At 42.6% G+C, this 26,494-nt stretch overlaps 1 protein-coding gene across 1 annotated transcript in view; it reads left to right on the top strand.

The window, feature by feature from the left end:
* Nucleotides 1-26,494, top strand: part of AFF3 (ALF transcription elongation factor 3) — a 273,134-nt gene that overhangs the window by 213,935 nt on the left and 32,705 nt on the right. The window contains exons 10-12 of the mRNA XM_065677143.1: nucleotides 13,990-14,155; nucleotides 22,529-23,593; nucleotides 25,716-25,840. Of these exons, the coding sequence (XP_065533215.1) occupies nucleotides 13,990-14,155; nucleotides 22,529-23,593; nucleotides 25,716-25,840 (1,356 nt within the window). The remainder of the gene's footprint in view (nucleotides 1-13,989; nucleotides 14,156-22,528; nucleotides 23,594-25,715; nucleotides 25,841-26,494) is intronic.

Genomic DNA, 26,494 nt, shown 5'->3' with positions numbered 1-26,494 from the left:
AATATACCCATGGCCTTTCAGACAAGAACTACAGCCTCAGGTGTGACACACAAGTCTCTTGCGCAGTCCATGTCCCAGCAACTAATGACAACCTTCCCCATCAGGGAAAGCACTTAAAACCCACGTTTAGCAGGAGCCACCTCCTTGGGAATAGCTAAAAACCTTATAAGCACATAGTCTCTTGATGCCTTTTCTAATAATGGTCACTTCTTTACCCTAAGTTAGGAAACTAATACGAATCTGTTCACATCTTGCCCTGATGACTTTTAATCTAAGACCACAGCTGACATTTGTGCTTTTTATCAGATAAATTCCAATAATCATTAAACAAAGTTTTGTCAGGTCTCCTTCAAATCTGGGCCAGTGTATCTCACAGCTCTTATCCTTACGCCACTGTAGCTATGCTGTTTCATCCTGTAAAATTAGGGACGGCAATATGAATAATTAGTTGCTGTGTTGCTACAGCATCTGACTTATACTTACTTCCAGTTGGCTATACCGCCTTTCTTTGTATCTAAACTCATGCTGTCTTACCCTGGAGAGCACAGAGCAAGTCTGCGAAGTTTTAGCCCATGAGATCATCCCAGTAAGTTGTTACTGCAGGCACTGTCTGTCTGAATTTATTTCCCCATGTTAAATAATTGCGATATTGTTTCTTTAAAGCCCTTGACAACAAAAATCAAAACAACCGTAAATAATCCACAGACATATGGAAGTGTTTTGGGAAAGAAAGGAAATTGCTGAGACTCCTTAAAAATGGAAATCTACCAAGGAAACCCCAGCAGTCTCTTTGACAGTCTGCTCTAAGACTTTTCACTCGCTTTGATGTTGTTTGTAATTTATGCTCCTCAGAGGCTCATAGATGAAGGAAATCATCTATTTTAATAATGTGAAACCTTCTTCTGGCCACCCGAGATGGGAATTCCTGCTCTGTTTCCTGTGCCTCTCTGAAAGGGCCAAAGCAGGAAGGAGGGCTGAAAAATCGCATGGCTGTTAGTGATCAGAGCCGTGGCATCACCTACCATTCCAAAATGTCTGCCCAAACGTTACTTATCTCTCACTGATAAGGCTACGTGTTTAGGAATGCTGTCTTCCTAAGCTCACTCTCCACAGTAGTGTTATTTGACTATGTTGGTAATTCATAAGGACAGGTTATACGGTGACAATTATAGTACAAAAGCAATTACTGAAATAGTCCCTTTAATTCAAAATTATTTTAATTACTAGTGATACCTGTCTTTTCTTTTTTTTCTCATTTCTGTGCTAAGTCTCTTTGTGATTCAAAAATTGCCACTAGGCTATCACCTTTGGTAATTGCCATTCTCTGAGCTGAGTGAACAAAGGAAAAATTAAACTGGAGTGTGTCAGGCAGGCAGAATAGGAAATATATGATCCTGCAGGAAAGCTACTCTCTTCCTAATTACCCTGCAATTGCCAGGTTCAAAATGTAATTTATGAGCAGCATAGATAGAATGGCCACATTAGTCCATTATTTCATGATAATCTTTTCTACTCTTGCTTTCAGAAAGGAAGGATTTTGCAGCTCTCGTTGCATTGGCACTGTCAGCAGTTCGTCTGTGCAGTGATGCTATACAACTGCACTTGAAAGATACTCCCCCAGAAATGTAGAGCAGTCACCTAACAGCAAGGTATTACAGAAGGAGGGAGGTACTGTGAGGTACACTTAAACAAATAAAGCATGACCTGGTGGGCTGCCTCAGACACTGTTGACCACATTTGGAAACAGATCCAGAAATGTTTGAAGGAGAAAGAAGTTTCCCAGCCTGCTGCTGCACCTTCCACCTGCTGTGAAATACACCAAATGCAGCAAGTGAACCTCATAACACCCTCAGGGTCCATTTTACACTGAGATTGGAGCAGCCTATAAAAGGATGGAGCAGTGGGTAAAGCTGCCGACACGTGTTATGCAGCTGGCATGTGGTTTCAGCTGCAGAGCTGGTGTCCAAGGCCAAGTCTATAGTTCAGTCAAGTTGGGGCGATGACTTACGTAGCCATCGGAGTGAGTTTAAAACACACAGCTACGGGACACTCGTAGCCAGACAGAGCTCAGGAATAGTTCAGTGCCCACACGGTTATTCTTGGGTGGGTTTCAGTGGGATCCAGTAGCTCAGGTCTCACCAGGACTGAGCAGAGAGGAAGGATCACCTCCCTCCACCTGGTGGCAGCGCTCCTCTTACTGCAGCCTAGGGTGCTGTTGGCTGCCTCTGCCGCGACAGAGCATTGCTAGCTCCTGGTGAACTTGGTGTCTGTCCATCGGGACCCTTAGGGCTTTGTCTGCCAAGCTGCTTTCCAGACAGTTGATCCCCTTGGCTGGTGCGTGATGTCTCACCCAAGTGTTACAAGCCCAGTCCACAGAAGTCCAAAAATTCCATCTAGTGGTGCACAGAGGCACCTTGCCGGGCAGAGCTGCATCATTCTCCTACTTCACATGCTTCAGTCACCAGCCCCACAGACCACAGAAAAGCTGGCTCTGCAAGCTTCCTCTCCTTCCCACCTCCTACGATTCTCCTCCACCCTCTTTTTTTGTCTGCCTTATGTCCCAGTTCTTCATTCAGGTTTTTTCACCATTGAAATCTTTCCAGTTAAACTAAGAGAAATGAATGCTTGCATTTAAACTACCATTGCGTTTTGTGGTCAACATCTCTAGAAAGCTGATTTTGTCAAGAAAGTTTATACCTTTTATCAACGAATAAAACCAGAATCAATTTTGGTTGTCTGCAAACCCAGGAGGATAGCAATGCTTTGTTTCACATTTGGGCTGGTTTTGAAGTATTTTGTCACAACTGTGAGATGACAAAGTTAAGATGGGATTCAGGTACCTTAACACAGGCATCTAAAGTCATTTGAGAAGCCCTAAGATTCACAAGACATCTTTGGGCCCCTGAGAGGTTCACATGGCAAAGGCAGCTAAGTACTGCTGAGATGGAGCACAGGCATAGAGGTAAGTAAATGTTATCTCTATCTATTAAAAAAAAAAGGCAAGGCAATCCAAGGGGAAAAGAGAAGGATAAGGGGGAAAGGCACAGGGGAAAGCCAAAAAGTGAAAGACAAAATGCCAAGTGCAAAGGCAAGTGGGAAAATTATCTTGATTCTGCATATGACGTGCAAGCCTTGGAGACGACTGCCTGAAAATTCAGTGCCTCTGAGGTCTACACAAAGCCCATAAATATCTTTCCGTGGTGGAATCTACATCCATAAGAAAGTGCTTGTCCCTTCCCTTGAAAGCGTTTGGTTATATTGCTTAGGAGCTTCACTCCTAAGTATTCTCTTTCAGTTCCCTGCACAGAATGCGAACAGAGTGCTCCCAGGAATGGGACATGCCTGCCCTGATTCATTCTTCTTCGGTTTGGTTTTTACATTGCCCCTGAGGAACTGGCTATTTCTAATGACTTTTATGATTAATAAAACTGTCTGAAGGCCTGCTGGGGTCTTCAAGCTGGTCATCAACAAAGTCATCTAGCTCTTTCCTCTAGTGTCTAAGCTAATGGCAAAAACCAAACACTTGATCTTTCTCCCCAAGCTGAGGCTTGTCTAGCAGCATTTCAGGGTCATGTCAGGATGGTAAAAAAAATCCCTAAGAGTTACTTCCTTGCTACAGTGATTATGGAAAATCATATTCTCCTGGAAATCTGTCTGTCTCATCTTCTCTGCAAAGCTGTTGTGCAGAATCTTCTGCTTTTCCCCAGCTGTTTTCCAGCTGCAGCCAGGTGACCTGATACACTCTTAAAGAAATACTGAATGTGCACCCTGTCAGCTGGGCATTGAACTCCTAGCAGCAACACATGTTGACTCCTATACCTTTAACAACCTCCCTGCTGGATCATACTGCTAAACATACGTTCATGGTCTGAAGAGGTCCACCACTTCATGCAGCACATCATCCTGAACCATGCAGGACCTTTTGAGAGGGGTTTTTGAGATACTACTGTACAACCAGAATGTCAGAAAGGGACTATTAGCCTGGGGGCAAAGAGAAGAAGAAGCCAGCACAGCTCGTTGCCGCACTGGGAGGGAGAAGCACCATCAATGAGCAATATTTCTCCCCGCTCCCATGCTCTCTCCCTACTATCATGTGTGCATTTCCTTTCTGCCTCCCTGGGAGAGGCAGGGAGAACAGAAGATACATTGTAGAATAGGCAAAGGTACCTAGGCATGCTTTATTGGTGCTATAAATTCATAAGAAACCTAAAAAGGTGCATGGCAGTTAATGAACAGCAAAACATACGAGATATGGATTGAAAGGTATATTGGAAGATATAAGTTTAACTACATCAGGACACAGCATGGCGTAAGACAATTATTTTTATTAAAATTTCATACAGTTCTAGTGCTTTTCCTACTAGCTGGTAGCGCATTTCACAGAAATAAAGGATGAATAGCATCCTGCAGGAGGGTGCAGCTGGGGAGCCACTGAGTCCAGACATATTGGTACCACGTTCTAGATTAATAAAGCAAATAAAATTATATTTACTTTGTAATTTATTTCTGCCTCCCCTCATCATCTGTGTGTGCATGAACAAATCAAGTTTGCTTTCCATGGATAGCATGTAACAAAAGGATGCAATTCACATTTGATTTTTCTTTTGAATTGTAAAGGGCAATTTATAAAACTCTTTCTTACCATATATTTATATATTTGAGCTTATCATATTTATTCACTGTTTTTCACAGGCCTTATTATATCTGAGGAAGGCACAGTAGGTTACTAGTACAGCCTGCTCTCGATCTTAAAATCCTTCATCAAGTATCTGCACACTGTGTTGCTGGGTCTCAGTTGGTCACATCCTGATACCCCTACTAGACAGACCATTCCTGCTCTTCAGGAGCACTTCTGGGTACTCCAATCCAAGCTGTAAAGTGTGATGCTACTAAGCCAGAATAAGGGGTCAAGAATCTAAGCCTAGTCAGAATGGGAGTAATTTTTTTCCCAGTGGCTCAGACCCATGAGAAGATAAGGCTGCACCACAGGCAAATATTCAACAGCTAAAAACTGGGTTTAAGCATCCTTTGTTTTGAACTAGAATGTCAATAATAGATAAACAGCATGTCCTAGGCGACTCTTTCTAAAAACACATTAAAATAGTCTGGGATGTTGCTGGAAACCAGGCTGTACTTACATCAGAATGGAGAACATAAGAACCTTTTACAAGTCTTCAAGTAATCTCAAACTAATTAGCTTTTAACATCCTCTCTGCTAGAATTCCGGGCTTTATTAGCTGTTCTGCTTGCCATTCCTGAAACTGTCTAATGTCTTCTGTAGAACAACTATGCATTTTTTCCAGGCATTTGTCATTTCTTGAAACATATAAAAGAGAGCACTTGGATTCAACTAACAGACCATCTAAATGCTGCTCTGCATAGCGAATGATATATGCTGACAAGGAGTAGAAGTCAAATTTTCTTTATATCGTACTTTATGGCAAGCAAACCTACTTAAAACAAGCTCCTTCTCAAGGCAGCATATTGATTAGAGCTGACAGGCCGAAAAGACCTTTGGGAGACAACAGAATATGGCTTGAGTCAAAGAGTAACACTAAAGCTGGCAGCAGCAACATTAAGAGTCAGTAAAACCTGAGAGAGTTTGTCTCATGCTGAAATTTATTGCACCCATTTGGGCAGCCATTATGGTAGTTAGTAATTTTATCTGCACAAGTTCATCTGTATTTGGACTCTCGGAGCTTAGCGAAAGGTCTTGCAAGGCAGAACCATACTCAAGGCCCTGCTGACTGAGGCAAAAGACTGCCATGCTGAAGTGAGGCACAAATGTGCCTGAACATTACAAAAGCCTGTCCGTTTAGATGGCCAGCCACAACATGAGTTATATTAACAGTAACTCTGAAATAAGATTATGGTACGGCAGTGCAGACAGGGATTTTCCTAGTCTGCACTGCAGTGGTTGTCTTCTGTGGCTTGATGAAGCTGTCACAAGCAAAAATTGCTGTTTTCTTGGATAGAGGTACGTCTATACTTCATGTTCTAGGAAATAAATGAGACAACAAAAGCAATACCCGGGCTAATTTCCAGAGAAGTGATACCAAATTCTTCTGATGAGACCAGATAGCGGATTAATGTTACTCTACAGAACATTTTGCATTGCTCCTTTGCCTTACCTAGCTTCTGAAACTACCATGAATAATCTTCTGTATCTTCAGTGATGGCCTGTTCCAGTGCTTAACTACCTTTATCTTTGCAGCATCTCTTCCAGTGACTTGAAGCCTATCCCACCAAAGACTAAGCCACTGGAAGCACCTTCCAGTAGGTCAGTGAAGGATCTATTCCCAAGACAGGTGGTACTGATATCTGTTTAATCTGACAGGGAATTAGCTTTTAATAGTCCTCTAATGAGAAAGTGAAATAATGAATTAGGAATGGATATAGGCCTTCATATTGCATACCACCCCCAGGCAGAGAGAGTTCACTGAACCCAAGAGGTAAATTATGAAAAGGAATCTGCATTAAACCTCCCTTGCTTTCCATACAGCTCACAATGCGTATGTGGGGTTCATATGAAGGAAAAACCACAAAAGCCATTTCCCTTGGTGTCAGGAGGAGATCAGATGCAGTGTTGTCTGATTGAATCTTCTCAACAACTTCACCTGCTTACAATTTATTTCTGTCCCCCAACTCCTCCCAAAAAAAATGTCTCTGTAGAAATGGTTTCCTGATTCCACACTGGAGGCAGCAGGGTGGCTGCTCACAGACCATTCACAAAGCTGTTAATCATTCTCCACGCTGTTGGTCCAAGGGCATGTTTCAAGGACAGTATAAGACACATAGGCTGTGCCTGTTACTTTTTCCTTTTAAGTCACTGTACTTCAAGCCATTAAGAAACCGATTATACTACCAAGGTAAGAAGACTCTGTAACTCCTCTTCTACTAAAGAGTTAACTTTCCTGGACCATAGAATCTCTCTGCTCCTATTCAGCTGATGCAAGGTCAACGACAAACACACTGAGGAAGTCAGAGTTGCTTTATTTTTCTTGTGAGCAGGTCAAATAAAACACTGCTGATGCTCCATTTATCTGGAGCGACAAGCAAACACTTGGCAGCAGTGGAAAGCATACACTGGAATCTGGCACCACGCTCCTAGCACAGCTGTCAGCCTGCTAACTAATCACTTCATCCCCACGCTAATGCTGCTCCAGGTCTATTGCACACTTTCATCTCAGATACCCCAGCACACAGTCCTCCTGGTAGAGCTATTTATACAGAGATGTCACTATTTATTGTTATGTAGCGTTTTATTTTTTGAGGGTTTTTTTTGCCAAGGTATTTTTCAGTGCTTTTCTCTTTCCTACCATATTTCTTTAAGGTGGGAGCTGTGATTCTGCTGCTTCCAGTATCAACCAGGCCTTAGGGCCTCTTGCCAGAGTGAATTTTCTTGAGGTTTTGTGTGTGTGTGTGTGTGTGTATGAGCTTCATAGCTTGTTTTTCTAAAAAGCCTTTCCTAACAATTTGTTTTTCTTTGTCGATTATTCTGGCAATTAAGCTGCAATTACACAAGGCACACCTGACTCTCTGAAGAGACCTGATTTACCTTAGGTTTGCATTATCAGATGATAATTGTAGTCTTGTCAGCACAAACTATTTAAGCAACTCCCAAGGACAGTGTGAAAATACAGGTGGAGTCTATGAACTCTGTTCTTGGCAGCTGTGCTTTATTAGTTGTGCTGTGGAAAGGTGGTGCGGCTAAGGTAATGCAGTGCTTTCACAGAAGCATTATATATTGTGACAAGCTGAACAACCTCCAGGATTCTCACTCATCATGACTCCTGTTTCATACCTCATCCATTACAGGAATGAGGTATGAAAACATTTCCCTGTTTCCTAAAGACATTAACAGACTCCTGGGAAATCGTTTACCTGGAGAAAGGGAAGTGCCCAGCCTCATTTTTTTGCGTTCAGGCCCGAACAGACAGCCATGGCAGGGCTAGCAGCCTTTTTTGTTAGTGAGTGATAGGGTTTGGCAATCAGTAACTGCAAAGGACTGAGACAGTTAATTGGTTTCACGCTCTTGGTTAGCAAAGGTACAAAACCATAAATTTGAGTTACTTCTGTACTGTGTTCAGAACAAGGATATCCAAGTGCTTTTTGTAGAACAACAAAGGACATCTCCTAACACACTGAAGGTAGGCAAGTTCAGTCATCCCCATGTGTGACAAGGATAGTGACCAGAGCCACGAAAGGGTCAACTGGTTTGGTAATTCAGTCTCAACATGGCAGACCTGAAAATACAGCAGAGGCTCCTTATACTCCCATTTGTATGTCAAGTACAAAACCAACCTTCATATTTTAAACCATAGAGGTATCTGTCTGTCCTCAGGCAGGTGCATATTCCAGAGTTTATGGTATCATCTCCCTTTCCTCAGCATGATTTTGGCCTGAAATGAGTGGATGACATCCACATTCATTCTGTAGGCTATCCTTATGGTGCTATTACTTGGCATTCATTCGACAGTTGCCTCAGAAAATACCTCCATTTGTTCTGTTACAACACTGGGATGGCCTGATCTGCAAGTCCAGATAGATCCCCATGGTAAGCATGCTTCAGATGTCTTCACTGAAACAGAACTTGAAAAATACACAGGGGCAGCATCAAGAAGTGGGCATTTCTGTTACCTCTGTGATTCATTCACAATTATCGACACAGGAATTCCCTGCTGGGCGCATGGGAGACATACAGTATCTTCAGTGCCAGGCAACAGAGGTTATTATACAGATCTTGGCACGATGCTCTCAGTTTGTGCTTTGAGGAAGCACCATGTGGAATTTGCTTCTCACAACAAAGGGATAAAAACTTTTCTGCGAAAGACCTTCACTGGGTTTTAGATTGGCTTCAAGGGAAGAAGGAAGTCGTGTTTCAGGTACTTTAATCTGGAATAAAAGTAGAGCTCTGCCAACAGAACTTTAAACCGTGGAATATGTTTTCATCACTGAGCATGAAATACCATTTCAGAGTCTTGGTCAGATTTACTGTTTGATTTAAATCACTGTAGCCTAATTGAAGTCAATGGAGCTATGACAGTTTATACCAGCCAAGGGACTGGTGTCTGTTTCAGAGTATTGTTTTCCCACAGTTGGCCTTGATCTTCCAGTGATAGATTTTTCAGATATTTCAAATACTGCGAGCATTCATACAGCCTTTCTTAGGTTTTTCTCAAAAGTTTGTGACATTTTATATTAATCCAGATCACCTTCTCCATGCTTACCTCTCAATGCTGCCAGCGCGACTTGTTTATTCAAGTCAACTCTTCGCACTAATTATTGCATTCCTCTTTCCTATGGGGAAAGGGAGCCTTTGGGGAGTCAGGGCCACTCGATAGTTGCACACTGCTTGGTGTATGGTGCCGTAGGGTAAGATTTAGAAGAAAAATAGTATAGATGATCACAACCATGCAAATGATACTGGCCAATTTTTTCAGCATAACAGGGATTTTTCTCTTTTGAATCCATTTAACATTGTTACCAAATACTAGCAGTTTGGTAAAGAGCTGCATCTAGTTTACGTGTACTTTAATGAGGCATCCATGCTGACCATCTTTCAAACTCTGAGACTGAATTCCTGCAATTCAGCATATGCTTAGCTGCCTGGGAACTTCCTGTGGCCATGAATGTCATGATTTATTAGCATAAAAGTAGTGCAGCTGTAAGCAACAGCTTAATATGAAGCATAGAGCAGGACCCAGGTCCAGTGTGATTAACCTCAGGAGGTCTCCTGAGGGCCACTGAAGCAACCTGATTTGAGAATCCATCTCCACCAACTGAACAGCGAACACCTGCACTTTCCTGCACAAGTGTTTAAACCACCTCAGTGTTCAGAGCTGCTGTGGCCATGCAGTCTGCTGATGCTAATAACTGGTCCCACCACAACTAACCTTTCAGGCTTCTCCAGGGGTTGAGATGGCTCCGCCTCTCAACTTGGATCACAAATTAGCCTGAGTGGGGAAGAAGTATAAATTTCCTCAAATTAGTGTGTTTCTGAATCTGCATATCTGAGAAAAGGTGAGGTTACAAGGCATCTAGCAGTTTTTCAGAGAAGGGTGACTTGTCCCCTAGAGAATGCAGGAAAAAATGTTGTTGGAGGCTTGCACAGTGTTTAGGTGCCCAAGTTCCATGTAGGCAGGATGATGGGAGATATCTGATCAGAAACTTCATATGGTGTGTTTGTTGTTAGTTGATCTTATTTAATGAACTTGTGGCAACTTAACACAGTATTCACTCTCAAGTCAGACAGTGAATGTTCTGATGAAAGGCTTTAAAGAAACGTGGTTCTTACCCAAATTGTGGTTTAATTGCTTAAAATAAAACTAACATTTCTATGATGTAGTAACTAATTCTGGGGCACAAACCAGTGACAAAATTATGCATGAATTTTGTGTGCCACGGTCATTAAAATGTAAATCGGTCTTGTATTTTGACTTCATGATCTTGCTTACATACTTTAGAAAAAACAGTCCAAAATGGAAGTCACCAATTTAAAATAATGGTTGTTTTCTAATAAGAATGCATGAAAAAACATAGAAGTATTTTCACTCTGGTCACTATAATACAATGACTATCGTTATCAGAATGCACTATATTTAAAAATGGAAAAGGTAAAAGGGTGACAGGAGATTTTGACAGTATCAGCATAAATGAGAAAATATTGTAATGTTAAATTTTTGTAGTATATTGGCTACCATTACAGCAGCAAACATAGATTTCCAGATGTTTGTGAAGAGTCCAACAGTTGTATTTTATATCTATGGCTGTAGTAACAGTTTCTATTCAGCAGCCCAGAAAAACATTTCATGTCACAACAAGAAAGAAATATTACATTGGGATTTTATTTCCTCATCCCCTACATAGCAATTCTGAATACTTCAGTCAATGCCAGACAAAAATAATGGCTTAAAAATTAAAACCACAGCCACTAAGGGCAGGACATAAATGTGCAGATGTTTTGTGATGTTAAAAGAACTTTTCAGGCAACAGTTGCAATGCCGTTGTGGAAAGCACTGGAAATCCATCAGAGTCAGACACTGTCAAAAGCATTCCCTAAGCTCCACTGTCAGAAAAGACAGTTACCTTTTCATACTCCCATAAAAAAAAAAATACAAAAATTAAAACCTACTCACAATGGCCTTTATATGGCTCTCACTATTTTATTAGCAAGGGATTGACTGTAATCTGTTAATATAAGTAAGCAACTTATATCTAGAGTTTACTGGCCAACCTGTACAAGAGGAAAACAGCGCTGTCCCAAAGCAGTGCACAAAATATCAATTTTCCTTCTCTGGGAAGGAAAAATTGTGCAAGCTTATAAGCTGTTTCTGTTTCAGGCATCTCTGTGCCTTCATGTTGTTATACAAATGGCTGCCTGAAAATCTCGTATTTACCATACCTACCTGGCTAGACAAAGACACATAATGAATAACAACAAAAATAGCAGAGGGCAAGTTTTTAAAGGCACTCATTGTAACTGGCAAATTTAATGCCTGTGCGTAATGACAGACCTCCTGCCTCCCGAGAGCTGGCAGGCACTTCTGCTAACTTCATGTAGCACCAAGCCATCTTGCCAGAGCATGAGCTTTTACTATTGCCTCTCTCTCTACTGCCTGATGGCAACAAGGATGGAAATAAAGGTCGAAAAGTATAAATTGTTGTCAGTTCCTCCTCTCCTCTTTATTTTACCTGCTTTAATTAGTAAGGTGAGATCACAGGTGAGGTTTTCTGCACTGCCTGGCTTCGCTGTGCCTCAAAGGGTACAGAAAGCTCTCCAACAGCAGCACGATTCTCCAAGCAACCAGAAACATTCTGGAGCAAGAAGGCCATGGACAGCTGTGCCGCTTCCTAGCAAAAGGCAAAGGGGATCCTCTAAGTAAAGGTGATGTGGTAGGAGTACTGGCTTGTGCAAGACAGGTGGTCCAGTGGGAAAGGTTAGCATATGTTAGGGGAGGCAGGGATAGGGCCAGGAAGTGTGTGGCCATGGGGGAATCATGGAGTTGAAACTGCATCTCTGATGGCCTGGCCTCTTTTCAAAGCCCCAGAAATTGCTTGTTATATGTGACTTGTGTCAGGTGTCAGGTACCAGTTTTCCAGAATGAAATGCACCATTAGCAGGTAAAGACAATTCATTAGGTGCAACATAGCAGAACTGTAATTAATTATTAGTTATTATTTCTCACAAAATGCATCTCCAAGATCACATTGCATTAGCCACAATATTGGACTGATGGAGCATAAACAAGGGTAATGATAAACACCAATGAATGGGAGTTGGGAAGAGATGGTTATTAGGGTACTGGTGTGTTTCATGTGGGGTTTATTTAACAGTCTCATTAATGATCTGGAAAAGGAAGTGAATAACCATTTAATTAAGTCTGCATTTGATACTAAATTAGAAGTTGCTGCAGACACCTCCGAGGGCAAAGAAATAAATCAAAAGAGCTGGAAGCATGTGCAATAAAGAAGAAAATGAGATCTGGTATGAAGAAAAAAAGCAAGCTAAATCTCTCTGGAAGCAATTAATCTAAAAAGTAGCTATTGGTGGAAGAATTCTGGAGAAAAGAGTGTTGAAAGAGAGGTAGGAGTGTTAATGGACTATATATTCCAACACAGCCTGGGTATATGTTTACAGAAGCAACGCATCAAGGAGCAGGAAGGTAATAGCCCTTCATTGTAGGGCTCTAGTGAGAGCCCATCTATAATGCTGCACTCTGTTTTGGGCATCCTGTTATCACAGAGATATAGACAAATTGGAATGAGTTCAGAAAAGAGCCATAAAAATGATCCCATATCCCTGGAGATAATGACTTATGAAGAAAGATCAGAAGAAGTAAATGTGTAAGGCCTTGTCTGAAAGATGACTGAAGTAGGGCAGGAAAACAGTCTGCAAATATGTGAAAGCAAAAAGGGAGGAGGACAATTTATCATAGTAACTATTAGTAATAGGATGAAATAATAAGTAACAATAAATTTAAAAAGGGCAACTTCAGGTTGAATGTAGGGAGAAATTTCTGACAGTGGAATTTGGGTTAGTTTGCAGAAAAAATTCCCAGGGGTAAATGTAAAAGCTGCATTCAAGTTACTTAAAATCAAATTGGACAACTCGCTAGAAAATGCACCCTGCCATAGGGAACAATCTTCCATGGCCTGGGGAATAAGCTGGATGACTTAATAGGACATTTCACACTCAAGTCTTTATGACTGTTATATGTTCAATATGCATGGTCAACTATTTCAGGAAAGTATACATTTCTTCTGCTGTCAGGCCTGATAATACAAACACTTGCATGCAAGCATAACTGTTAAGAAGGCGAGTAGCTCTGCTGACAGCACTGCACTACTGACATGCAGAAGCACAAGACAGCTCTTCAGGTTTTCTGAGGATCAGAGCCTTAATTCTTGCAGTTGCCAATATCAAGATGGTATATACAGGTAACCACGTCATTTATGGGTAGGTGAAGAAGTGTGCAGAAAAAAAGATGAGGGTTGGAAACTCCAGTGAGGATGTATTATCATTATTGCTATTATTACTTATAAATGACTGGTATTGTGGAGTTCCACTCCGTTTCTTAACTGTTCACCTTTTCCATCTCCTGCTTTTACCTCTTTCGGAGTGTTCATTAGACAGTGTAAGACTGCTTTCTATACTGTATTCTAACTTTTGGTATTTTTATTGTATCCTAAAATGTCTGTTGAATGAGAAAAGAGACAAGCTGAAGTGAAAACTTGACTCTCCCTCAAATGAAAAAGAAATGGCAAAGGTCATGGATTTAAATGGATAGGAGGGTAACCCCATATTTTCCCCCCAGTTCTGATAGTGCAGTGTTGAACTCATTTCACCCTTCATTAGCATCAGAGACAAACGCACAAGCATTCGGATAAGTATGCTCCCTAAAACATGTTTTACATGTGGGGTTTTTATGTTCTTGTTTTCTTCTCTTCCCTCCCCCCTCCACAATGGGCTGTGTGTGGGGCTGGCAGCCTGGTGGTTCCTCAGTCCAACGCCCGAGCCTCGGGACTCTCCAGCAAGGGGTCAAGCAGCAGCAGCTCCAGTGAATCTGAGACCAGCTCAGAGTCTGACTCAGAGAGCGAAAGCAGCTCCAGCGAGAGTGACGGCAGCAAGCCCTCCCATTACTCCAGTCCAGAGGTAAGGGCTTCTGCTCTTTATCATTTAGGGCAGCAACCCATTATTACACCCACTCAGACCTTTTTCCAGCCAAGCCAACACAAGGAGGCTGTGGGGAGTAACACACAAAAAAATGGAAGAGAAAAGCCCAGGGATCCTCCTCCTAACATGCTGTGAAATGCAAGTGGCAGGGAATCCTGGGGCAGATTAAAGCGTTTGAAACAAAGATGAAGCAAGAAAGAACCCTGTGATATTTTCCTCAAATTGGAGATGAGTGGAGAGCCTTGCAAGGCTCACAGCTTGCTTGAATTTTATGCAACTCTTCCTCAATAGCAATGGCTTGCTTAGTGAGGAAGTCCTGGTGTGGGCTCCCAGCACTGCAAGGGAACTAAAGGCTCCTCTGCACAGGGAAGCTATTATAAAATCAGTTTGCGGGTGGATTTTTAAAGCAAAACAGTTGTTTTTCACTCACACACTTCCCTCACCTCGCTTTCTAAGTGAATTATTCTCTGTTACTGCTGCCTTTGTGTGATTTATTTTAATCCACCTCCAGAACGGACTAAACTGAATTACTCATGGTACAAAACATTAAGGTCAAACTTTTCATCTGGAAAGCCAGCACTGAAAATTTCCACATGTAGACAAGCCCTAGCCAAATTACAATTAAGCTGGCAGTGCTATGCCACCTTCTGCTTTTACCTCTGCACAGGGCTCAACAGACATGACAAGGCTGCTTTCTCTGCTCCTTTTTTCTACCAGGAATGATATTTTTACACGCTTTGGTCAATACACATATTTAGTATAAAACCATGAACTCCACAGCCACATCATACACATTAATGTATGTAAAAATATTCAGAAACCTAGCAGCAAGATTGTAAATACATATGAAATACAGTTAGTGTATTTTCCTCTTCCACATAAAGCATCCAATCACCAGACTCCTCCCCTCAAAACTATGCCTTGCTTATTCTCTCACCCTGAAAAATTATACTGAACAACCAGCAAGCCTTTCCTCATCTTTTCTCATTTTTTGGGAGCCCATGTTTCCTATCAGGGAAAATGCAGCACTCGCAGAAATGTCCTTAGTATATTTTTCTCAGGTTCTGTCACTTTTGTTCCTTATTAAACACGTATCTTCCTTTCTGCCTTTCCTTCACAGTACTTTCAGATCCATTTCCAGTTAATTTTCCTCTCACTTTGTCTCCTTCCTAAATGTCTCTCTCTGGTTCTTTTTCCTTTTGTCTCTATTCTTTTCCTTCCAGTGCCTTTTCCTTGTTGCCCTTGCTGTGCTACCCCATTATGAGCTCTCTCATCCGACCTGTTAAGACCTTGTTCTCTCCCTGCCTAGTTCCCCGCTGGAATTAGCACAGAGATCTTAAGCGCAGTTTCTCTTCTCCCTGCGGGATCTCAGAAGGTGGAAGAAAAGGGACAAAGAGAAGAAAGAGAAGGGACCATTGTGGGGAGAAGGAAATATGAGATAAAAAGAGGAGAAGCATAGTACCCAGGAAGGGAGAGTGTTTACAATCTAGGCAGATACCTGTGCTGCTTAGACCTGAGAGCAGTCGTTCCTCAGGGAATGCAGGAAGTTAATTAACTGAGGCAGTTCGTGCATTTCATAAAGTCAAGCAGGGGACTAAGAGTCATGGAAATGTGGATAAAGTGCCTCCTCTTCATCATTTTATACATATCCTCTTGAGATCTGTGGAACTACTTTTGTACATAGCCTGAATTATCAGTGATCATTGTCACGAAACAGCTGCACTGCTCCAACAGACTGCTTGTCTCTTTGCATTATATTTGTGCGGTTTACCTTCTAGGATATGCTGCATGAAACTTGCTTATACAAAAATGTAAATGGCTCAAAAAATGTGATGGCTGCAGTGGTTTTCATAGGTCATGCCTTGATGGGATATGGAAGAGGCCACACATGGATATGGTCAGGGTGTTCCAGGGACGTAGGATACCTGTGCTTTCCCCAAGGGCCAGTGCTTTCCCAGGTCCATCATATGACTGATGGCACCAGTTCAAAATATGCTGATGTGATGGAAGTCCTGTCTGCTTTGCATTAATGCTTTAACTTACATCTATGTACCCAGTAAAGCTGTCTTTCTTAAGCACATGCCATGTTCTTACCCAGTAAAGGAACAGAGACAGGTCCTTGGAAGCTCTTTAAAGGAAGGCTCTCTCCACCTAACTTTTAGTGGAGTCAATTTCAGTCCTAGTTTTAAAATTAAATTCATATATTGGAAAAGACAGAAAAAACAAACACATCTTTGCTTTTGCTTTAGCATAAACTGATGAATTCGGGTGTGAAGAACTTGAGTACTCCAGTACAGTGCTGGGCAGGAAATCCGTATTTCCAGGTAGGGAGAAACTTAATCTGGAAATCTGCAGACCATTATGAGGACCTGATTCTTACTACTTTTTTTCCATAATCTGAAATATTATATGCATATCCTCAAATGTTTTTATTTCTAGGACAGTGTGTGTTATGCATTTCAGGATATATAGAAATTCAATTTCTTCTGTTTCATTTCTTCTGTAATTTTTTCTTCATCTCATTTTGAGATCTTTGAGTTGTTATCAGGTGTCTAAATGCAGTTGCCTAGAGTGTAAAAGCAGCTCATTGTAAAGCGTACATATAAAATAGACTAGATGAATTGCACCCTAAAAGTGTCTGTTTCTTTCCATTGACTATTTAGAGCCTGTGGTGTCTAGCTCAGCTGTCTACACTTTATGCCTGCAGTAAACTAAGAATAATGGCAGAGCTAGAGCAGGAGACAACATTCAGACTGGTTTCAGTGATGTGGACAAATTAAGGTGCCTGAGACATTAATGTGAGTAGTTACAGGTTTGTGGACTGCCAAGCCTGAAATTATGAAAGAGGGACTGAGGTTTCTATCTCCTGTTTTTTTGCTGAAGTCATGAATTCTTTGCATGACCGTAATTAACGTCATAAATGAGGACTCTGGAAAACAATGACAGCTTGTCCTTGCAATTATTTTGGATGGTAGAAAAAAAACCTTAGGTGTTCTAGTCCATAGAAGGAGCTACATTTCAAAAGATAAGAGTTTGGTTTGTTTGTTCTTTGTTCCATTGAATTATCCATGAGACCTTTTATAAGGCTGAATCTGGTTAGGTTACTTGGAATTCCCACTATGCAGGGTGGACTAGACGGGAGAGTGGGCAGGAAGGAAGCAGAGATGCCATCACATGGGACAAAGCACCAGTGGCTAGTCAACAGTAACAAGGCTGGAAGAGAGAGGTGTCCTGTCCTGGGCCCCACCAGCCCCACACATCAGATGCAATGTCTTCTATAGCTCCTGCTGTAGTGAGTGGTTTACAGCTATGAAAGGTTTTTTCGCTTCTTCAAGAATTCTCATATGCTTTTTGTCCATGCTTATTCTGTCATCAGAGGATAATCATTTTCATCCAAAGTCCCCATGTTGTGACTGACCAGGTCTAAGCTGAAGTGTTTTGTATGGTTATGTTCTTCCCCGTCCTCCTCTACCATTAGCAGAGAGCCACCTCCTGACCATTGTGCATCAAGTTCTTCAAGTGCCTGGGTATCAGTACCAATGGCTAAGGAGCCATTTCCTGTGAATTCCTGCCATTCCCTCAGGTGCTCTGTGGCATTGGCTTTCTTCTCAGCTTGGAAAATAGGAAGAATGTGTATAGCAGACTAGCGAACTGGTGAGCATGCTTCTGCCACCTCACTGGCTGTTCCTCACTGATAGATTTCAGTAGGAAGGCAGGGAAAGAGTTGCAGTTTTGCAGCTGAAGGGTAGGAGAGGTATGTTTTCTGTATCTATCTGTCTTGTTTTCCAAGAAGTTTTTGCTTCCCCTCTGAAGTATAGCCACAATTCGATTTTGTCCTGGGTTCAGCTTTAACAGTTATTTTTCTCCTTCTTAGTGGCTGGTGCAGTGCTGTGTTTTTGACTTTAGTCTGAGAACACTGCTGATAACACCCCTGATGTTTTTAGTTGTTGCTAAGTAATGCTTGCCCCTGTCAAGGACTTTTCAGTCTGATGCTCTGCCAGTGAGGAGGGGCGCAAGAAACTGGGAAGAAGGAGAGACAGGATACCTGACTAGCCAAATGGGTATTCCATAGCACAGCACATCATGCCCAGTATATAAACTGGAGGCAGTTACCCAGAAGGGCTAGATCGCTGCTCAGGTCGGGCTGGGTATCGGTTGGCAGGTGGTGAGCAATTGTATTGTGCATCATTTGTGTCTATTGTTTTCTTTTTTCTTTTCCCCTTCTAATTTTCTCCCCTCATTATTCCCCATATCATTATTATTATTGATGGTAGCAGTAGTGGTTTGTGTTATACCTTGGTTACTGCACTGTTCTTATCTCAGCCCATGGGACTTACATTGTTTCAATTCTCCTTCCCATCCCTCTAGGAGCAATGCAGGGGAGGGAAGAAGGGGGAAGTGAGTGAGCGGCTGTGTGGTTCTGAGTTAGCATCTGGGCTTAAACCATGACAGATTTCTTGACTGGTACCCTCAGAAGAAAGGAGGATTTTACCACTAGATCAACTGTGGATACTATCTTTACCTTTGCAAATAGGATTCATGGTCCTTAGCTGACCTGTGGACTACTTTTGACAATGACCACACACTAAACTCTCCCTTCCCTCCAGAAAACTCTCTGTGGTAGGGACCACCTCTTACAGTATATGTGTGCTGTGCTTAGCACACAGGAATCCTCAGTTCTTATTTGATAAAGCACTAGCAACAGTGCTAATAGTAGCAATAAAGTAGTAGTAGTAATAATAATCATCATCATTATCTTCTTCATTATAATCTATGCCTTAAATACAATGAAAAGGTACCACATTTGTATGGGGATTGCCCTGAATGAAATCTTTGCTATCAGGGCAGCACAAGCAAGTTATTGTAAGGGTAAATTAGTATGTGGACTTACAATAGGCAGAGTATACTGCAGGGATGGTAGATAGCTCAGTCCCACCCCACAGCAGGCTAAATACATGCACGTATTACAGGGTGCCTAATTTGCTATTGAAAGTGGTGTCATGCTTTAAGTTTGCAATGGTATTTGCTACACCTTAGGTCCCTCTTTGTAATAGCAAGCAACCCCATTAACTCTTACATTGCTTAACAGCCCTTTATCCCAGAAAGTGTTTCTGGATAATATTTTGACAAAGGTTTCTTTTGGATGCGTGCCACTCGTGCTTCTGGTTGCACTTGTAGCCTTGAAGATATCTGAGATATATAGATGTGCTGTGTGGGAGTCATCCCATCTAAATTTTGACACTTTCAGTGTAGATGCCTACATCTGCTCATCACTTCAGCCTCCCCTTTACAGTCGGCGGAGAGGAATAGACGTTTTTAGGGCCCAGCTCATCTGGCCTATTTCAGATATCTATTTCAAGAGGGATTTTTTCACACCCTAGAAGACTAGTCCACTGACTGGAGAAGGAACTCGTTGACTAGATGAGATATAGGTGTCTATGTTGTACAGATGAATCCACCCACAATTTTTAAGGAAGTGTATCACATCCGTCTGTTTCTTGGTGAAGCCTGGCACATGTGTACGTCTGTGGTGCGTTGGTCCCTGAAACTATCTTTGTCTTGTAAAGTTTCTTGATTTGGGTTTTCATGCCAAATCCACATTTCATTGCAAGTCAGCTTTATCACAGACTGTTATTCCTATTACCGCTGGCCATCTGGGAATCACCAGCTTTACCTGAATTCAAAACTGCCTGGCTCTCTACAAGGCCTTGAGGGCAGCATATTTCCATGACACAAAAACCAAGGGACAGAGACCATTCTGTTATCTGACCATTCTGTATATATATAGTTATATGTATTTCCATCCGTACATGCAGCTGAAAACTTCCCACTTTGAGCAAACTAACTTGTCTTCCATAGAATGGTATGTGACATGCTGGGGGAGGGTGATGTGGACTGCAGAATTAGGGGTTTTCTTTTTATCCCACAGATAATTGCAGTTAGGCATGTAAAGTGGACTGGTGAAAACTTTCAGGTGAATTTTCCTAATCCCTTTTTCTATCAGGCCTGCTCTTCATTCTTGGCTGCCACAATTTGTTCTCTTTCAAGGTGCCTCATTTTTTAAGTGATTTCTAAGTACAGTACTTTTCAGTTAGAGCAATCAGTTGCATATATTACTTCCAAAAGTGAATTGGCATCACTCATGCACACTGACAAAACTGTACCAGGGCCCAAAAATATTAAAAAAGTTTTAAAATTCTGATTTTTTAAAATTCAGATTCTTTTCATTTACCTGGTGGCCTGCAGGCTTTGTACTTTTAGCAGATGAATCTTAAAGGGTTGGGTTTTTTAGGACACACGTCCCAAGGTTTTATTCAGAAGCCATAAGGATTTGATTTTTTATTTAAATAAACCCCAGAAATGCATCTAAGCCCATGATTCTGACAGCCAAGGCTTTAAGAAAAAATAATGAGTGTCCTGAAACTCCTGACAAAATTGGTAAATCTGGCAACATTGTTCATCTTTTTTATTAGACTTCACAGCTGGCTTATAGGTTGGTGAGACTGTAGTTACTCTGCCTAAATAGCAGACATCTCACTCTAGGAAAGTACCACGTTGCCGAGTTATGACACTGTAGCACTTAATCACTGTTTTCTGCTGGTTTACTGTAATCCCTTGAAATCCATATTCTGTGAACTACTGTTTTCCAGAATTACAAGGTACATAGAGAGACAGAATGGGATTTAACAGGAAAGCTGGAAGCTTTTTCTGAACTATATTCACTCTGACCTGTACTTATGGACAGTGGTATATTTTTCCCCACATGCTTCTGATGTATGTCCTTTTCTTAAATATACCTGAACAGTGGAAAGACTTCCATGTATAGTGAACTTTTAACCATATATTTATTAAATCAGTATGTGTACAATGAATGGCACCAAACAAATCTATCTGTATTTTCAGCAGCAATCAAAAAAATGCTGTTTATTTTAGATAGTTAAGAGTTAAGAGTTGTAAAAATATATCTTCATCCAAGAGAAATACTACCCATCCATTTTCAAGATTTACAGCTCAGGGAAGAAATTCCTCATGTAAGATATTAGGGAGTATGCTGAAGAAAAAACAAATACAAGGCAATCCAGCAAACTTCCCATAGGTATTGGCTTGCTCAGTAATAAGTGAATTAGACACTTTTGCAAGAAGAAATATTTGTATCATGCGAATTCCAATGTCTAACTGTTTTGCTTATTTTAGGAGCCTTTGCTCCACGTAGAGTGAATACAACCCTCAGTGGGTGATTCTGGAGACACCCTTGGCTGTTCAGGAAACCTGTGCTGCCCCCAGGCACCTACTTTAAATAAGAAGTAAAAGACTCTTTCAAGTTAGTCTGTGGATATTCTCTCTTGAGCAACCTTTCTTCCAGAGTATTCATGGTTTCCATGTTAGACTCATGACACACTTTTTGATTATTCATATGCAGTAACCTAGTGGATCAGATTTTTGGTTCCAGGTAAGGAAATTAGGAGATTTTTCACATTGGCTTCTGTGGGGCTAGGTTATGGCTGGCCATCTCCTCCATCGTTTGTTTCTTTTGGGTTTATTTGCCTTTCCCCTTCATCTTATTACATTCAAATTACTGATTGCAAGATGCACTAGAAAACACTTGCACGTTGCTCTGAAATAACATTGTCTGAGCTGTGGTTACATTTGAAATGATGATTATCCCACTTATTCGCTGTCCAAACACCATTATGTTTTATATGCTCTCTTATAACTTCATCATGTTGTGACAGGAACAAAGAGAAAAGCTAGCAGCCACACAGTACTCACAAAATGAGTACTTGACAGTACCACCACACAACAAATGTTTGTGGGATCTCACAAGATTATAACATCAATACCAGCCAGATGACATGAATCATCTGGTTAGCCCTTCAAATCCCCACTACATGCCTTTTTGTGTGCTTTTTAAGTACTTTGCGTATTTATTGCTATGGCCCAGGACACAAAATACATATCCGTAGCTGTCCTACTAGCTGTCCTCCCTTAGCATTAGCTGTACCCCTGCCTTGCTTTCCTCCCTTCCTTTTGCCATTACATTTTCTTCTATTTGGAAACTTAGGACCCTTTCCCAGCAAAGCTGATGCCAGTAGCACTGCATGAATCATCCTTAGAAATGATGAATCACAGAAGCTGTCCTCCTTCCGAGCCTCATTCTGAAACCAAAAATACCCCTTCTTGCACGCCATGCCCCACATGTCCCTCTCCAGGGCCCGTGCCAGGGGGTTGCTGTGCCTTGGGGATGGCTCTTTGACTAGAGGAGACCCAGGGTTTTGGTGTCCCTGGGGGAGCCCCGGGACGAGGGCAGCAGGGTCTTAGCACTAAGCTCATTGCCGTCTGTTTCCCTTTCAGCCCGAGCCACCCTCATCCAACAAATGGCAGCTGGACAAGTGGCTGAATAAAGTCACCCCACACAAAGCACCCATCCTGACCCACCATGACGGCCCAGCACTGGAGGCCCATCCTTACTACAGCCGCGTGAAGGCAGAGCAGCAGGAAAGCGAGAAGACCCCAGCCACCGGCCCAGCCGAGCACCGCAGCGGGGAGGGCCGTGCCACCACCACCGCCACCGCCACCACCGCCACCACCACCGGGGACGGACCGCGGCCCAGGACCGCCAACAAAGCACCGGGCAGCAAGGGCAGCCGGCAAAAGTCACCCCCGGCGGCCGACGGTGGGCCTGCAAGGCGGGCGGCGGGGAAGAAGGCCCCGCGGCGGGCCGAGAGGACCTCCGCCGGGGACGGCCCCCACTGCCCCAGCGCGGAGGAGCCACCCGGGAGCCACGGCTGTGTGGAGAGCACTGCTGGCGAGGCACCGAGAGCCCGGCCTGCCAGCAGCAGCACCACCACCGGTGCCTGCAGAGCGGCGCACCGCCGGGAGCCCCGCCCGGCCGCAGCCAGCGAGAAGCGCCGGGCCCGGGGGCCAAGCAAAACGGCGCCCAAGTCCAAGGAGTTCATCGAGACCGAGTCTTCATCCTCATCATCCTCCTCTGACTCGGGCTCCGAGTCGGAGCGGGAGGAGCGCCCTCTGCCCAAGGTGCCCGTGGCGGCCGGGTCCGAGCCGCGCACCAAGGACGCGGGGACCAGCGCCACCAGCAAACCCCACGGTGGCTGCAGTGCCTTTGGCTCCATTAATGCCAGGACTAGTAGTGAAATAGCAAAGGAGCTGGAGGACCAGTTTTACACCCTGGTTCCTTTCGGTAGGAATGAGCTCCTGTCTCCTCTGAAAGACAGTGATGAGGTAAAGTCACTGTGGGTCAACATTGACTTGGCTCTTTTGTCCAGGATTCCAGAGCGTTTGCCTGAAGAGCCGCTGGCCATGAGCGCCGGAGCAAACCAGGCGGCCAGCCTCCCGCAGGGTAGTAGTGCTGACCCCCCCGCAGAGAAGGGTTTACCGAAATCTAGAAGGAAACGCAAGGTGAGCTTCAGTGGGACCGATGGGGTGGGGGGGGGGGAGCCTCCGGCAAGTCGGAGGCAAGCATCGTCTGTGCCCACATCCAGTGCTCAATGATGGTGTTGTCTCCAGGCTGGCACTTCAGAGTTGGGATTTGTCCCTGCTCATTGCATAGGAACTGGCCAAGATGCTCCGGAGATGCCATCCTAGGAGGTGATAAAACTCCTGGCCACGAGGGATCACAGCCCCTTGGAGACAGTGTTTGCTGCTGGCACATGGCTTTCCGCACCTTAGTGGATGCACTGCATCTTTACTAGTATAGTTTTCTCTCCTGAGGCTTCTCTCCAAAACTGGGCATTTGGAGTGGTGAAAAGCCCTTTCCACCCCATGGCCACAGCTGTCCACTGAGGAGGCTTTTGTGTCTATTTGTACTGATCTGACCGCAAAAGTCACTCTGAACTGGAATCACCATCTGCCCAATATCTGGGCAGTTTTTACTGTCACCCTCTGAGCTACCATACATGTGCAAATTGATCTGTATAATTTTAGGGCTGTTTATTTAAAGGAGTGTTTCCTTTTTTATCTTTTTTTCTCATTTTTGAGCTCTTTTTTTAGCATCTGAAAGGTGGCAACCCTGTTCTGCCCACCTGTAGATTCATAACAGAGAGCTCTCATAAGCTTTGAGATGTGTTTGTCTGCATTTTCTTTAGGAAGTAGCATGGAAGTAATTGCACAGTACAAAATGATGGGAAACAGGTGAAGAAGGAGTGGCAAAAGCAAAATATTTCTTATGCCATAAGAGATGCCAGTGTGACAGTGCCAGGCTGGACACCCAGAAGGACATGGGAGGACAAGATAGAAGAGCAAAATAAAAGCAGTCATTCTAGAGATGCTTAATTTGACTTCCTGTGGCACATACTCACTTTTACTCTTCTATCTTAAAGTGCTGCTCTTGGTGGTAGTTTAAGTGATATAATAAATACAAAACATTCCTGGAGTACCACGAGCTGGTGACCCTCAATGGGACAGCTGCTATGCGCAACTATGTGATCCTTCTTTCCAAAAGACTTCATGAATAGGACTAATAAGAACAGATTATCAGGTATAGCTGCAAAATTAAAAAGAGGTCCTTATCATTTCCACCTCTGTCATGATCTCAAGAAGAAGAGTAAATTGGAGACAGAGGAGGATGGTTAAGCTTTGAGGTATAAGATCTTCACTCCTGTAGAGTGTAAGCCACAATATTAATCCTGTAGCAGCAGCCACAGTGGCAGTGGATAACACAGAAAATGTTGTTGCCATGCAGCAACACAATGCATGCAGCAGAATTAACAAATCACAAGTAAAACTCAGGCACCACTGCAAACTGGGGAAGTGTTAGAAGTGGAACAGGATGTGGACTTTGCAGGAGATTGGGAAAGCAGAGCCTTTGGCATCTTATGATGGAATTTTTAGGGACATAACATGAAATGAAATAGTGTCAGGAAACATTGGCTATGTTCATACCTGTAGGCCAGATAGGGACAGGATGCAGTCCCAAGCTGTGGCACACAGTCACCAGCTTTGTGTAACTGTTAACATGCTTGCTAACATGGTTTTGTCCTGGGTTACATTCTGTTCTTCCAGACAGTAACAGGACATTGCTCAGGACCAGACTAAGTTGCCTTCCCAAAAGGCAGTCTGAATGTGGCATTCCCTGGCTTGAAGGAGGAGCAAGATGAATGCATGGGTGCCAGCTGTGCCACGCCAGTTGGCCTCAAGACCAGTTGCAGATCTGTTGCATTTGCCAGTATAAGCATAGTCACTGATACCAAGGAACAGAGACAAAAGAGGTGTAAGTTTGAGGCAAGAGAAGAGTGCACAGGAGATGGGCAGAGAGGGAAATATAAAGAGAAAAAATCCCAAGGTGCAAGTGGGGAAGTGGTGGAAACAATTCAGGTTTTGTATTCTACTCCTTTATTCCCACACTACCTCTTCAGATTTGATTTTTTTAAGACATGGACCAATCATCTCTGAACCATGATCAAAGAAAGTGTCATCGTTCATACCAATATACCAGAATATACCAGCCCCTGACTTGTTGAAATACTTTTAGATCTGCAGGAAATCCAAAACCTACAAGATTATTATTTTTCTCTTCATTCAGTGTGAGAATGAGGAAGAGTGCAGAGACATCAAGAAGACTCACTTAGAGCGAGAGAGTTCTTCACGATTAGCTGCCTCTGCCCACAGCATCGCAACAGCAAATCACTGCAATATGAATGAAAATAGGTAAGCATTTTCCTTCTTATTTACCACTAAGTCATACAACTAGTTGCAGTTTAATGCTGTGTGTTATTTTTTCATATAATAGGATTTATTTTTTAATTATCACATTTTATGTTGAAAAATTACCCACCACAGTCTCATTTCTTCTGGTTTAATGAACAAGTTAGCAGCTCCTGACACATTTATATACTTGCATTTTGTCCTGTTGTACAAAGAAGTTGTGAGTTCAAGTGTGAGGTTCACCGAATGAGTAATTACAGCTATAGCAGTGCGACTGTCCCAGACGTACTCACAAACACTGTGTTGTAGGTACCAGTTCACATACCATCTATAGCCTTGTCTTTACTTACAGCATTGTGAGCTTCAAACTTAAAGTTTGGCTGTATAAACACAATTATCCATAAACGCTATGGAGAAGTTTGAGAAAAATGTTCATAACAATGATTGCAATACGCAATTCCAGAATATATTTGAGTTACAATATTTTTGAGATTACAAGTAATCTATTCAGTGTAATTAATAAGTATTTTAGGACAAGGAACTCAGACTTTAAAAACAATGAGATTTTTAAAGAATGCAAGGCATGAAACAAATAATGAATATTTAGCATCTGGTAGCATGGTTTATGCACACAGACCCCTATCAATGTGAGATCAA

This window comes from Lathamus discolor, chromosome 4, assembly GCF_037157495.1.
Source record: "Lathamus discolor isolate bLatDis1 chromosome 4, bLatDis1.hap1, whole genome shotgun sequence".
NCBI classification, from domain to species: Eukaryota; Metazoa; Chordata; class Aves; order Psittaciformes; family Psittacidae; genus Lathamus; species Lathamus discolor.
Note: the sequence above shows the minus strand (reverse complement) of the source record. Positions and strands in the feature narration are given on the sequence as shown.